A 12429-nucleotide genomic window follows, 5' to 3' on the forward strand; every position below is an offset into this window, starting at 1 on the left:
GTTCAGAGGACCCAGGCCCATCTCCAGCACCCGCATGGTGGCTCACAACCTTGTCTGCAACTCCAGTCCTAGAGGATCTGACACTCTCTTCTGGCTTCCAGGGGCACTGTATGAATGGGGTGCACAGACATACACGAAGGCAAAACACCCACATATCAAATGAGAATAATAATTAATAATAATAATAATGTAAAAGAAGTAAGACCCAAAATAATGGTATGCCAGCAACTCCTCAGTCCAGTGTCCACAGCACATGGGACCACAAATCTCAGAGTCCTGACGACCTGTGCCGTGGGGGAGCTGAGCCTGCTCCCGCTGACACCTGAGGTTTGGGGGGGCTCTACTGTGGCTGAGAAGCTGCAAGTTTGTTAAGGTCACTTCAGAGACTTGCTGCTTGACCACAGGAGCTAGCAGGGAGGCGAATTCAGAGCAGCGCTGAGAATGCAGAGGGGAAGATGGTTCTAGAAAGGCAATAGAGTCCGTTGCACAAGAGCTTGTTGGGCCAGTTTGAGGGTACTGGAATATGCCACACTTCCAAGGCGGGTGGCCAGTGTCTAGGACTCGGCCCTGAAGGCTCCGGACCAGGCTCAGGACACAGGCAGCTGGCAAACCAGGCTTTCCTACTTTCCATGTGGACCTGAAGCAGGACCTATTTGTCCAACTGTGGAGGTGACGGCTAGGGAGGATTCCTGTGTGGGGTGGGGTCCTTCTGACTCCAACCCCTGTTCTTTCCAGCTTGACAGGACTGGGCAGAACTAGGCTAGGGCAGCATGCCTGAGGTCAGAGCACTTTGTGAGGTGACCGGTGGGATGGCTGGTGTCTAGCCTGGACCAAGTCTATGGGCAGGACATTAGGAGGACCAACTCCTACACAAATGCCGTCACCCCATGGTGAGCTGGGGGAGCTATCAGGGAGGGCTGGAGCACCTGAGACCCCCCCCCCCTTCTTGCTGTCTTAGTCTTTGTTCACCTTTTACTCTGATACTTAAATAGCTTTTTATTTTGTTTTGGGGGGGGTTAGAACAGGGTATCACATAGCCCAGGCTGGCCCCAAACCTGCTCTGTATTAAGGATGGTGTCTAGATCTTTCTGTCTCCACTTCCAGAGTGCTAGGATTACAGGTGCCAGCCACAGTGCCTAGGTTTTGTCAGTTGTCCATCCCTTAACTCTGGTGACATCACACTTAATAAGGTCTCCATCTATTTATCTAAAGAGATAAATACTACAAATACAGAGGTTCTCTGTTATCATTGTAGAGTGTTCTGTGTGTGTGGTGTTGGTGTGTGCTGGAGACCTCAGGCATACTGGGAGAGTGCTCGGCTGCTGAGCCGCACCCCACCCATAGTGCTGTTTTTAATAAGATTGGAAACCGTCTAATTGCCCAGCAGTTTTTATGATGATATTGTTTGTGTTCATTAGGAAGGTCTTAGCCAACCTGGCAGTAGTGGCACACGCCTTTAATCCCAGCACTTGGGAGGCAGAAAAAGGCAGGTGGGTCTCTGAGATCGAGGCCAGCCTGTTCTACAAAGTGAGTTCCAGGACAGCCGGGGCTACACAGAGAAACCCTGTCTTGACAAAACAAAAACCCAAGAAGAACCTTGAGCTGGGCTGTGGTGGCACACACCTTTAATCCCAGCCCCTGGGAGGCAGTGGCTGGAGGATCTCTGGTTAGAGGCCAACCTGGTCTACAGAGTGAGTTCCAGAACAGTCAGGATTATACAGAGAAACCCTGTCTTAACACACCCCCCCCCCAGTTCGAGACCAGCCTGGTCTACAAGAGCTAGTTCCAGGACAGGAACCAAAAACTACGGAGAAACCCTGTCTCGAAAAACCAAAAAAAAAAAAAAAAAAAAAAAAAAAAAAAAAAAAACCCAAAAGAAAAAAGAAAAAAAGAAAAGAAAACAAAATCCAGTATAATAGTATGTCTGTAATCACAGAACTGGGGATGTGGGGACCTGAGGGACTGGCCAGCCTGTCTAGCTGAACCAGTATGTTCCAGGTTCAATAAGAGATCTTTTCTCAAAAAAGATTCTACAGCAGAGAATGATTGAGGAAGACACTCAATGTCAGTTTCTGGGCACCCTCCCCCTCCCCCATACATGCATACAGGATTACATACACACACGTGCACCATACAGCAGCATCACAAAAGGGCCATCAAGATGACCCAGCAGGTAAAGTTTAACACTGGTCTCTCAAACCTGACATCCAGTATTTGATCCCTGGGACCCGGTTAAAAGCAGGAGAGAATTGACTTCAAAAGATTGTCTTCCAGGGGCTGGAGAGATGGCTCAGTGGTTAAGAGCACTGTCTGTTTTTCTAGAGGACCCAGGTTCAATTCCCAGCACCCACATGGCAGCTCACAACTGTCTGTGTTCCAGGGGATCTGACACCCTCACACAAACACACATGAAGGCAAAAGCACCAATGTATATAAAATAAAAATAAACTTAAAAAATAAAAGATTGTCTTCTGACCACACACATGCTATGGTGTGTGCATGCCCATTTTCATAAACATACATCATGCACACACCCATAATAAATATAATAAAATTATTAAAAAAAATAGATAAGGGGCTGGAAAGATGGCTCAGAGGTTATAGGTACTGACTGCTCTTGCAGAGGACCCAGGTTCAGTTTTCAGCACCCACAGGGTGGCTCCCAGCCATCCATAACTCCAATTCTAGGGGATCTGATACCCTCTTCTGACCTCTGTGGGCATACATACATGGTATACTCATACACATAAAATAAATACATCTAATAAAATAAAATTTCAAGAAGACATTTAAAACAAGCACATTTAATTGTTCTACAACTTAAATTCCTGTAAATGTTACTTGCCTTGATTAAAAATGTCTTTGAGGCAAGACAGAAGAAGCTAGAGGCACCATGGATAAGCACTTGCTGCTCTCGCAGACAGCCAGGCTTCCGTTCCCAGCACCCTAAGTGGGTGACTCTCAGCCTCCTTAACTCCCACTTCATGGGATCTGCTGCCTCGGGCCTCCGCTGGCACCAGCGCTCTTGTGCACATGCTTACACATATATGCATAATCAAAACAATAAAAATCGGGGCTGGAGAGATGGCTCAGCGGTTGAGAGCATTGCCTACTCTTCCAAAGGTCCTGAGTTCAAGTCCCAGCAACCACATGGTGGCTCACAACCATCTGTAATGGGGTCTGGTGCCCTCTTCAGGCCTGCAGGCATACACACAGACAGAATATTGTATACATAATAAATAAAATAAATATTTTTTAAAAAAACAATAAAAATCATCTTTTTAGTGGGGTGGATTGAGGTAGGGTGTCTCTCTGCAAGCCCTGACTGCTTTGGACCGGGTAAATAGACCAGGCTGGTCTTGAACTAACAGAGATTCATCTGCCTCTGCTGGGATTAAAGGCGTGTGCCACCACACTCAGCAGACTTTTGCCTCTGAAGATTTGAGCCTCATGTGATCCAGGCTAGCTTCAAATTACTGCACAACTGCATTTGATCTTGAACACCTAGTACTTACTATTATACCTCCCTCCCCCGGGGGGGGGTTTAATGTGTGTGTGTGTTTAAATATATAACTACCATGTCTTGTTCGACATGGCCCTCACTGTGATGTGGCTGGCCCTACCGTCTTCCCAGGCTGGCATGTGGGGTACCCACTGTCGCATGGGCTCATGGCACTCCCTTGCCTAGGCTGCCAGAGGAGGCGCGCCACCGGCGGGTATTCGAGATGGTGGAAGCTCTGCAGGAGCATCCCCGTGACCCCAACCAGATCCTCATTGGCTACAGCCGAGGCCTCGTTGTCATCTGGGACCTTCAGGGCAGTCGTGTCCTTTCCCATTTCCTCAGCAGCCAGGTAGGTGGTGTCTGGGGGAGCGGCTCTCCCAGGCCCATGTGTAGACTGCTGCCCTGATCCGCTTCTAATCGCTTCCTTTCTCCCCCCTCAAAGCAACTGGAGAATGTCAGCTGGCAGAGGGATGGCTGCCTGATCGTCACCTGCCACTCCGACGGCAGCCACTGCCAGTGGCCCGTGCCCAGTGACACCCAGAACCCAGATCCCCTGCGCAGCTCCATACCTTATGGTCAGTGCTTCTGCCTATAGGATCTCTCCCTGTCTTCTGCCTGAGAAGCACCTTCAGTCTTCCCTGGCCTCAGGTGGAGGCTGCCTAGTTCGTAGAACCTGAATCTGGACCCAGAGAGGTTCAGGATTTAGTCTAAAGCCATGCAGCTGGTTTCCTGGTTCCTACTGTGGCTGCCTCGGGGATGTGCAGAGAGAAAGCCTCCCCGTAACATGTGATTGGAGCGAGAAGACTAGACCTTGTGGGAAACCCTCTCAAGATAACACCTTTTCTTCCAGGTCCCTTTCCTTGCAAGGCTATAACCAAAATCTTCTGGCTTACCACCAGGCAAGGGTGAGTGCCGATGCCCTGTCATTCCCGCTTAGTACAGCTTCCCTGGAAAGAGCCCTGGGCTCAGCCCTGACCCTGGGGAGTCAGGGCCTAATGAGGATTTCTGTGGTCTTGGTCCCAGGGACACGGTAGGGTAGGGTAGGGTAGGGTAGGGTAGGGTAGGGTAGGGTAGGGTAGGGTATCAGATTTGTTATTCCATCTTTTGGTAGATAGTTCTTGCAAAATCCATTCCCATACCTTCCTTTAGCCTTCCCAGAGAGAGTCCGTCAGCCAGGGTTCCGTACTCTGGTGGCCACAGCGCCGTTTCTTCAGAAGGAACTGTATCTAGCGAGGCCTGGCGTGGGAACGTGTAGGACACCACTCTAGAAGAGGGGGGGGGATGGCTTCTAGCCCGGGTGCCCCATTTCACCCCAAAGCCCTCCTAGGCTGTTGCAGTTGGGAAGAGATGGGAATCTATCTACTCTGCCCCCTCCAGCCATCCTGGGGACTGGTTTCCTTTCAGGCTCTGGGGTCCCCCAGCCCCCAGCCTACCTTTCTCCTGTGCCTGCAGGTTGCCCTTCACGATCTTCCAGGGCGGTATGCCACGTGCCAGTTATGGGGACCGCCACTGCATCTCTGTGGTCCACAATGGCCAGCAGACAGCCTTCGACTTCACCTCCCGTGTCATTGACTTCACCGTCCTCACAGAGGCTGACCCTACAGCTGGTGAGCAAGCATGAGGAGTTGGGGTTCTGGAAAAAATGAAGAAGGGTGCTGGGGTAGATGCTCCCACACCTGCCACCCTTCCAGGTCTCTTGGCCTTATTACCTCTTCTTACTGTCACCAAGGCCAGTGACACCTGTGATCCTGCTCTGTCCCTCCCTGCCCTTCTCCCAGGTGGAGACCCAGTCTGGAATGTCACCATTCCAGGCTACACCTCTTACCTGTCCCAAGCTCTCTTTAAGGGATTTGACCCAACTCGGGCAGATCTGCGTTGCTGGGTTTATGCCCGTCCAACTTGGCAAGAGGGTCCTGGCTTAGATGTGGTGAAGTCTGGGTGGGGTAGCGGGTGGCTGTGTGGGGCCAACCCTGAGTCTGCCCCAGAAACAGGAACACTGACAAGCCTAGCAAGGGCTGGTGTCGAATCAGGGAGGAGGCCTGGGAACTGTCCGGGAGGGGAGGGCAGACCTGCTTGGCCAGTGACCATGACTTAACCAGCCAGCATCCTCAGGGATCGCAGCTGGGACTGTTCCGATTACTCCTGGCTTTGAGTCTTCTGGTCTTCCCCCACCCAGGGAGACCCCAGGCCTGTGTTTCCTCTTTCTCAACCTCTCCTCCCTCCTCCATCCTCTCATGTTTGCCTCAACAAGCAGTCTATAGGTTAATGCCTAAGGGCCACTCTGTGAGGACACAGACACTTGGTGACTTGCCACCTGTCCCTGATTTGGGCCTACAGAGCAAACTGAGGTGCTGTGGCAGACAAAACACTCACCGTCCCAGCCTTGACAGATCAGGTCATCAGTCAAGACCAAACACTACAGCTTCCCAAGCCAGCACTTCTAGCTGCTTCCGTGCCAGACGGAGCTCTTGTTCAGTTCCCGGTGGGACTGGTCCCTAGGGCAGCCGTGCAGAGGCCTTGTGATACTTGGAGCTCTTCAGGTTTCTGTGTAGTCCTGGCTGGCCTGGAACTCGCTCTGTAGACCAAGCTGGCCTCAATCTCCTCCCGTGTGCTGGGATTAAAGGCGCATGCCACCACTGCCCGGCTTGCTTGTAGCTCTTAGACCTTGATGGATCCTGCTCTTAACCCGGAGCATTTTCTGCAGGCCAGATGGGGCTGCGGCCTCCTGGCCCTGACTGTCTGTCTGTACTCCAGCCTTCGATGACCCCTACGCCCTCGTGGTGCTAGCAGAGGAGGAGCTGGTGGTGATTGACCTGCAGACGCCAGGCTGGCCACCAGTCCAGCTGCCCTACCTCGCCTCCCTGCACTGTTCCGCTATCACCTGCTCTCACCACGTCTCCAACATCCCCCTGAAGCTGTGGGAGCGCGTCATGGCCGCGGGCAGCCGCCAGAACTTGCACTTCTCCGCCATGGTAGGTCCAGTCCTAGCACCAGGCCCACTCCTGACTTGGGCCCAGGTTCTCTTGGACTTCTGATCTCTTCTAGGAGTGGCCCATAGATGGCGGCACCAACCTGGCCCCACCTCCACCCCAGAGAGACCTGCTGCTCACAGGGTAGGTGACTTTAATGGCTACTTTCCCTTTGCCAAGGAGACCATGGTGGGTAGGAACAGAGCCCTGGGTTGTGCGTTGCAGACCCCCGGCATCCTGGCTGGCATAGCCCTCACCAGGCTCTGCCTGCAGGCACGAAGATGGCACAGTGCGGTTCTGGGATGCCTCGGGGGTCTGCTTACGGCTACTCTACAAACTCAGTACGGTGAGGGTGTTCCTCACAGACACAGACCTCAGCGAGAACCTCAGTGCCCAGGGTGAGGATGAATGGCCCCCACTCCGCAAGGTGAGGCCAGGAGCCCGGGTGCCAGGGGTTAGGGGAACCAAGCTAGGAAGGCCCTGTGGCCACTCACAGACCTCTCCCTACCTCGGCAGGTGGGCTCCTTTGATCCCTACAGTGATGACCCCCGGCTGGGCATCCAGAAGATTTTCCTCTGTAAATACAGTGGCTACCTGGCTGTGGCAGGCACGGCAGGGCAGGTAGCAGGCTGGGCAGGGTGGGGGTCGAGGGCAGAGTGGTTGGGTGGCTTTGCAAATCGGGAACAGGATCCCCTATCCCGCAGCAACATTGGAAGCGCACCTGCAGCTTTTCCCGGCAGGCGCAGGATTGCTTGATCCCCATAGTGAGTGGCCCCCAGAGTGGCTTGTGCTTCCGCTCCGGAAATAAGGATCTGGGCCGGAGTCAGGCAGAGGACTTCGGCTTGGTTCCCAAGTCCTTTGCCGCGCTGTGGTGCCTGGGCTCCGCTGAACTGTCTGCCGCCCTCGCCCCACCCCAGGTGCTGGTGCTGGAGCTGAACGATGAGGCGGCAGAGCACGCTGTGGAGTACGTGGAGGCTGACCTGCTTCAGGACCAGGAGGGCTACCGCTGGAAGGGGCACGAGCGCCTCGCCGCCCGCCCGGGGCCCGTGAGCTTTGAGCCAGGCTTTCAGCCCTTTGTCCTGGTCCAGTGCCAGCCCCCAGCCGTGGTCACCTCCTTGGCTCTGCACTCTGAGTGGCGGCTTGTAGCCTTTGGCACCAGCCATGGCTTCGGCCTCTTTGATCACCAGCAGCGGCGGCTGGTCTTTGTCAAGTGAGCAAGCGGGGCGGCCTTTGGGGCTGGGGATCGGGACCGGGACCTTGTGAGGCTCCTGGGGGGCGGGGGGCCTGTAGTGTTGATGGCCTGACATGACATCCCCCTCTCTGAAGGTGCACACTGCACCCCAGTGACCAGCTGGCCTTGGAGGGCCCACTGTCTCGAGTAAAGTCTCTCAAGAAGTCTTTGCGTCAGTCATTCCGTCGGATGCGCCGCAGCAGGGTATCCAATCATAAACGGCGGCCTGGTGGCCCCGCAGGAGAGGTGAGGCCCAAGCAACCGTCTACAGGACCGTACAACTCTCTCTCTCACTCTCTCTCACTCTGGGCTATGAGCCCAGGATCTGAATCCAGGCCAGGCCAAGTAGGTTCACCACCTACTTACTAACCAAGTGGCTTATATATGCCATGCTGTCATTATGCCTCAGTTTCTCATATCCAAAAAGCCATAGCTGTGATGCTTAACCTTAAAGACAAGTCCCGAGTAAATATTCATGATGACTGTCAGGGTTACCATTGCTGAGATGAAACACTGTGACCAAAAGCAAGCTGGGGAGGAAAGGGTTTATTTGGCTTACACTTCCATATCATAGTCCATCATTGAGAGAAGTCAGGACCAGAACTCACAAAGGGCAGGATCCTGGAGGCAGGAGCTGATGCAGAGGCCATAGAGGGTACTGCTTATTGGCTTGCTCCCAATGGCTTGCTCAGCCTGCTTTCTTAGATAACCCAGGCCCATCTGCCCAGGATTGGCACCACCCACTATGGGCTGGGCCTTCCTCCATCAATCACTAATTAAGAAAATGCCCTACAGGCCTGTCTGGGACCAGTCTTATGGAGGCATTTTCTCAGCTGGGGTTCTCTCCTCTCAGATGACTAACCTGTGTCAAGCTGACAGAAAATTCGCCAGCACAATTGTGTTATTTTTCTGTCCCTTTCTACCCATGAGATGCTGAGAAGTCAAGCGATTTGTCCTCAGGAAACCTCTTATTTGGACAAAGTCCTCTTGGGCCCAGGCAGTCAGGTGGTTGGCTAGGCTATGGTCAGTCCTTTCCTGGAAAGATTAGCATTGAGGAGCAGAGGCAAGAGCCCACCCTTAGACCCAGCCAACTTCTTGCAGGCTCAGGCTACAGGCAGCAAGGCGGAGCGAGCAGGCCTGCAGAACATGGAACTGGCACCGGTGCAACGCAAGATCGAGGCCCGCTCGGCAGAGGACTCCTTCACTGGCTTTGTTCGGACCCTCTATTTTGCTGACACCTACCTAAGGGACAGTGAGTAGCTAGCCTGAGGTTGGGGGTGTGGAACACATCGTGGCAGGAGATGCCCCTAGCATGACGGATGACTAGGTGGACTCTCTGGCATGAGGAAACGGTAGATGGGTACTCCCAGTGTGAAATCGTATAGGCAGTGCTGCATGCCTAGAACCCTCGAGGGGCTGGTCTGTTGGTGCAGACAGAGCCAATACCTGTTTCGTTCCCTTCTCTTCCTGGACGTGACAGTCAGTTGCCCAGTTTGATAGCCTCGCTCCTCTGCTCTCTAGGAACATGGCCTTAGGTGTGTCACCTAATACGGGGACTGCTATGTTCTCCCTCCATAGGAGCTTGGGGTGGCATAGTTCCGTTGCCACCCAGTAGGCATGTGGCAATGTTTATCCCTAGCTGGTTCTTCCCTGCTGAAAGTGAGTGGCCACACTATGTCCCTTCAAGGGCAGCCCTGTCCTAGGTTCAGTATCCTCTGTGTGGGGAGCCCCGTGAGATTGTGGGAGTACTTTTCCAGGAAGCCGGAGAGGCCCACAGCATGTCTGTTTGACAGAGGAGGAACCTGAGCTTGAAGAAGCTTGCCAACTTGACTTTAGGTTTTCAGGAGCAAGGCTTGGGGTGGAAGCCCAGGTTGCCAGCCCCGCTCAACTCCCAGAGCCCAGGGTTAGGTACCCAGGCCTTTTTACCTTTCGACAGGCTCCCGCCACTGCCCTTCACTGTGGGCTGGCACCAATGGAGGTACTGTCTACGCCTTTTCCCTGCGCGTGCCGCCTGCAGAGCGGAGAATGGATGAGCCAGTCCGGGCTGAGCAGGGTGAGTGATGGACCGGGAAAACCCAGGGGACCTGACCTACTTGGGTTGGGAGGTGTGTGGTGTCCCCTAGCCACCCATCATAGCCCGGTCCCCAAACTGCCTCTTACCCAACCTGCCTCTTCTGTAGCCAAGGAGATCCAGTTGATGCATCGTGCACCTGTGGTGGGCATCCTGGTGCTTGACGGACACAATGTACCCCTGCCCGAGCCCCTGGAAGTAGCCCATGACTTGTCGAAGAGCCCAGACATGCAAGGGAGCCACCAGTTGCTTGTGGTGTCAGAGGAACAATTCAAGGTGCCACATGGCTGGATGTCCCTGAACATAAATGATAGTTGGGATTAAGGATCTCATTTGGAGTTGGAACGTGTGTTTTGGGGTCACAGGAAAGAGGAGGGGTAGTGGATATCTTGTGTGTGTCAGGTCAGAGGTAGACACACTGGGGCAAGCCCCACATCTGTAGGAGGTACAGAATGCACAGATGTCAGTGGCCTTGCATCCTCCTGGCCCAAGATTTGCATCTGAGAGCTGATGGACGATAGGACTCAGATGTACACCATGCGGTGCCCGCTATAGGACAAGATCCCTGTGCTAGTAATGGGTAGGAGAAACACAGCCTAGTTATGGTGTGACTCATGACCAACTGCCACGTGTGCCCAGGTATTCACATTGCCCAAAGTGAGCGCCAAGCTGAAGCTGAAACTGACGGCCCTGGAGGGCTCACGGGTACGAAGAGTTGGCGTTGCTCACTTTGGCAGCTGCAGGGCCGAGGACTACGGGGAGCACCACCTGGCGGTGCTCACCAACTTGGGTGACATCCAGGTGGTCTCAATGCCCCTGCTCAAGCCCCAGGTGCGGTACAGCTGCATCCGGCGGGAGGACGTCAGTGGCATTGCCTCCTGTGTCTTCACCAAATATGGCCAAGGTGTGTTGTGCAGGCACAGACTCGGGCCTCAGTGAGCGGGGCGGGGCTGGGTGAGAGGGTCTCTCAGGCACTGTCAGGGGGTGGAGAGGCAAAAGCCACTCAGATACGCAGCTCCGCCAGGCTGGCTCTGCCCTGAGTGACGAGCATCAAAGGAGGCTCTGTCCCTGTCCCCCAGGGAGGGAGGCCCCGCCACAGCCACAGGAGCCCAGGAGCCCTGGGCTGACTTTCTCTGCCTCTCCTCAGGTTTCTACCTGATATCACCCTCAGAGTTCGAGCGCTTTTCTCTCTCTACCAAGTGGCTGGTTGAGCCCCGGTGTTTAGTGGATTCAACCAAAACCAAGAACCTCAGCCATCCCAGTAATGGCAACAACACAGACCCCAAAAGGACCTCGGGCCAAGTCAGGTGAGGATGAGGGCCCAGAGGCCTTTCCACAGCCTTGCTCTTTCTGAGGCAACTGCTGACTGACTGGGCGAAACACCCTTCTTCCTGGGCCAGCTGCTAGTGCAGACCTGGTCAAGCAGGTTGGCCTCACCCATCTCAAGGGACCAAGATTTTCAGAGCCTAGTGGTCCCAGCCCTCACTGTCTGCCTCTCCACAGGAGCTCCAGAAGCCAGAGTGACGGGGAAGGTAAGACAGGCCTCTCCTGGGCCCCAGCTGGCTAGCCTGGGGTAAAGGGAGGCAAGGGGCTTAGGGTTAATGAGAGGGAAGAGCTTAGACAGGCTGCAGGAAGGATGGTCGGTTTCCTACATCTGGGGCTCTGGCTTCCAGCACTCGCTCCCTTTACCCCTGTAATGGGAGGGCTGGGCAGAGGGCCCAGGACAGGCCCACCTGACCACTCTGCCTTCCAGAGAAGAAGCCCGGCCCAGTGATGGAGCACGCACTTCTCAACGACGAGTGTGAGTCGATGTGGGGGTTGGTGAGACTCACGGTGCGGGGAGCATGTCTTGGGGTACAGGGCAGAGCCTGGAGGCCAGAGGAAGCCAGGCGACAAGCCTGTCTGGCACTCCATCCCTGCAGGCCTCACTGGGTCTCTCCTACCTAACAGGGGTCCTAAAGGAAATCCAGAGCACGCTGGAGGGGAACCGGGGGTAAGTCACTACAGCGCCAGGAGAGTGTGGGGACATGGAGGATGAGGCCACTCATGGATGGTGATACCCCTCTGTTGCCCCTCAGGAGCTATGGTAATTGGCGTTCTCACCGCGTGGCCGTGGGATGCAGCCTCAGCAATGGGGAAGGTAGGGCTCTGGGCACTGCAGAGGAGGAGAGGGCCTGCTGCCCGGGGCGGGGGTGGGGAGCACGGCAGGAAGAAGGGCCTTAATTGCCACCCTTTCAGGGTCTAGCAGGCCTACAAGGCTATCCTAGCCCTGGAAAACACCAGTGGTATGGGGGGCTCAGGGTGGTTGACTCTGGCACCCTATCCTGCCCCGGTGGTCCTGACCCACTGTCTCCCCGTGTCCTTCCACAGCAGAGTGAAGGGACAGCATCCAGGCTGTGATGAACACACTACTGAGGGCCTTTCCAGCCCGAGCCTGGCCAGGGTCTACCCTGGTCACCACCCTGTTGCTGCTCCTGGCCTCAGGAGAGGGGAGACCCCACCCTGGGCTGCCCCTCCTGGGCCTTTGTGTGTCTTGTCCTTTTGTTGTGCACAGTTTTTATTCCCTGACCCCCACCCCCTTTTGTAGCGGGTTGGTTTTAAATTATAAATTGTAACTGCCTCTGAGTAAAACAGAGTTTTTAATAAATACCTTGTT

At 54.6% G+C, this 12429-nt stretch overlaps 1 protein-coding gene across 4 annotated transcripts in view; it reads left to right on the forward strand.

Moving 5' to 3' along the window:
- The window catches only part of Llgl2 (LLGL scribble cell polarity complex component 2), a 35096-nt gene extending 22667 nt beyond the window's left edge, over positions 1 to 12429 (forward strand). For 2 of the 4 annotated variants that reach the window (XM_057774487.1, XM_057774489.1), the window contains exons 7-26: positions 3689 to 3851; positions 3945 to 4077; positions 4353 to 4407; positions 4955 to 5109; positions 6257 to 6474; positions 6548 to 6615; positions 6745 to 6898; positions 6988 to 7092; positions 7389 to 7681; positions 7798 to 7948; positions 8804 to 8954; positions 9639 to 9755; positions 9883 to 10049; positions 10413 to 10677; positions 10921 to 11080; positions 11277 to 11305; positions 11527 to 11574; positions 11724 to 11766; positions 11852 to 11913; positions 12144 to 12429. In XM_057774487.1, coding sequence (XP_057630470.1) covers positions 3689 to 3851; positions 3945 to 4077; positions 4353 to 4407; positions 4955 to 5109; positions 6257 to 6474; positions 6548 to 6615; positions 6745 to 6898; positions 6988 to 7092; positions 7389 to 7681; positions 7798 to 7948; positions 8804 to 8954; positions 9639 to 9755; positions 9883 to 10049; positions 10413 to 10677; positions 10921 to 11080; positions 11277 to 11305; positions 11527 to 11574; positions 11724 to 11766; positions 11852 to 11913; positions 12144 to 12151 — 2545 coding nt within the window. In that variant the 3' untranslated portion in view covers positions 12152 to 12429. Of the gene's footprint in view, positions 1 to 3688; positions 3852 to 3944; positions 4078 to 4352; positions 4408 to 4954; positions 5110 to 6256; positions 6475 to 6547; positions 6616 to 6744; positions 6899 to 6987; positions 7093 to 7388; positions 7682 to 7797; positions 7949 to 8803; positions 8955 to 9638; positions 9756 to 9882; positions 10050 to 10412; positions 10678 to 10920; positions 11081 to 11173; positions 11237 to 11276; positions 11306 to 11526; positions 11575 to 11723; positions 11767 to 11851; positions 11914 to 12143 lie in introns of those variants that run through there. The other 2 variants (XM_057774490.1, XM_057774491.1) reach the window with 2 other exon arrangements.

Source organism: Chionomys nivalis, chromosome 7, assembly GCF_950005125.1.
Source record: "Chionomys nivalis chromosome 7, mChiNiv1.1, whole genome shotgun sequence".
NCBI classification, from domain to species: domain Eukaryota; kingdom Metazoa; phylum Chordata; class Mammalia; order Rodentia; family Cricetidae; genus Chionomys; species Chionomys nivalis.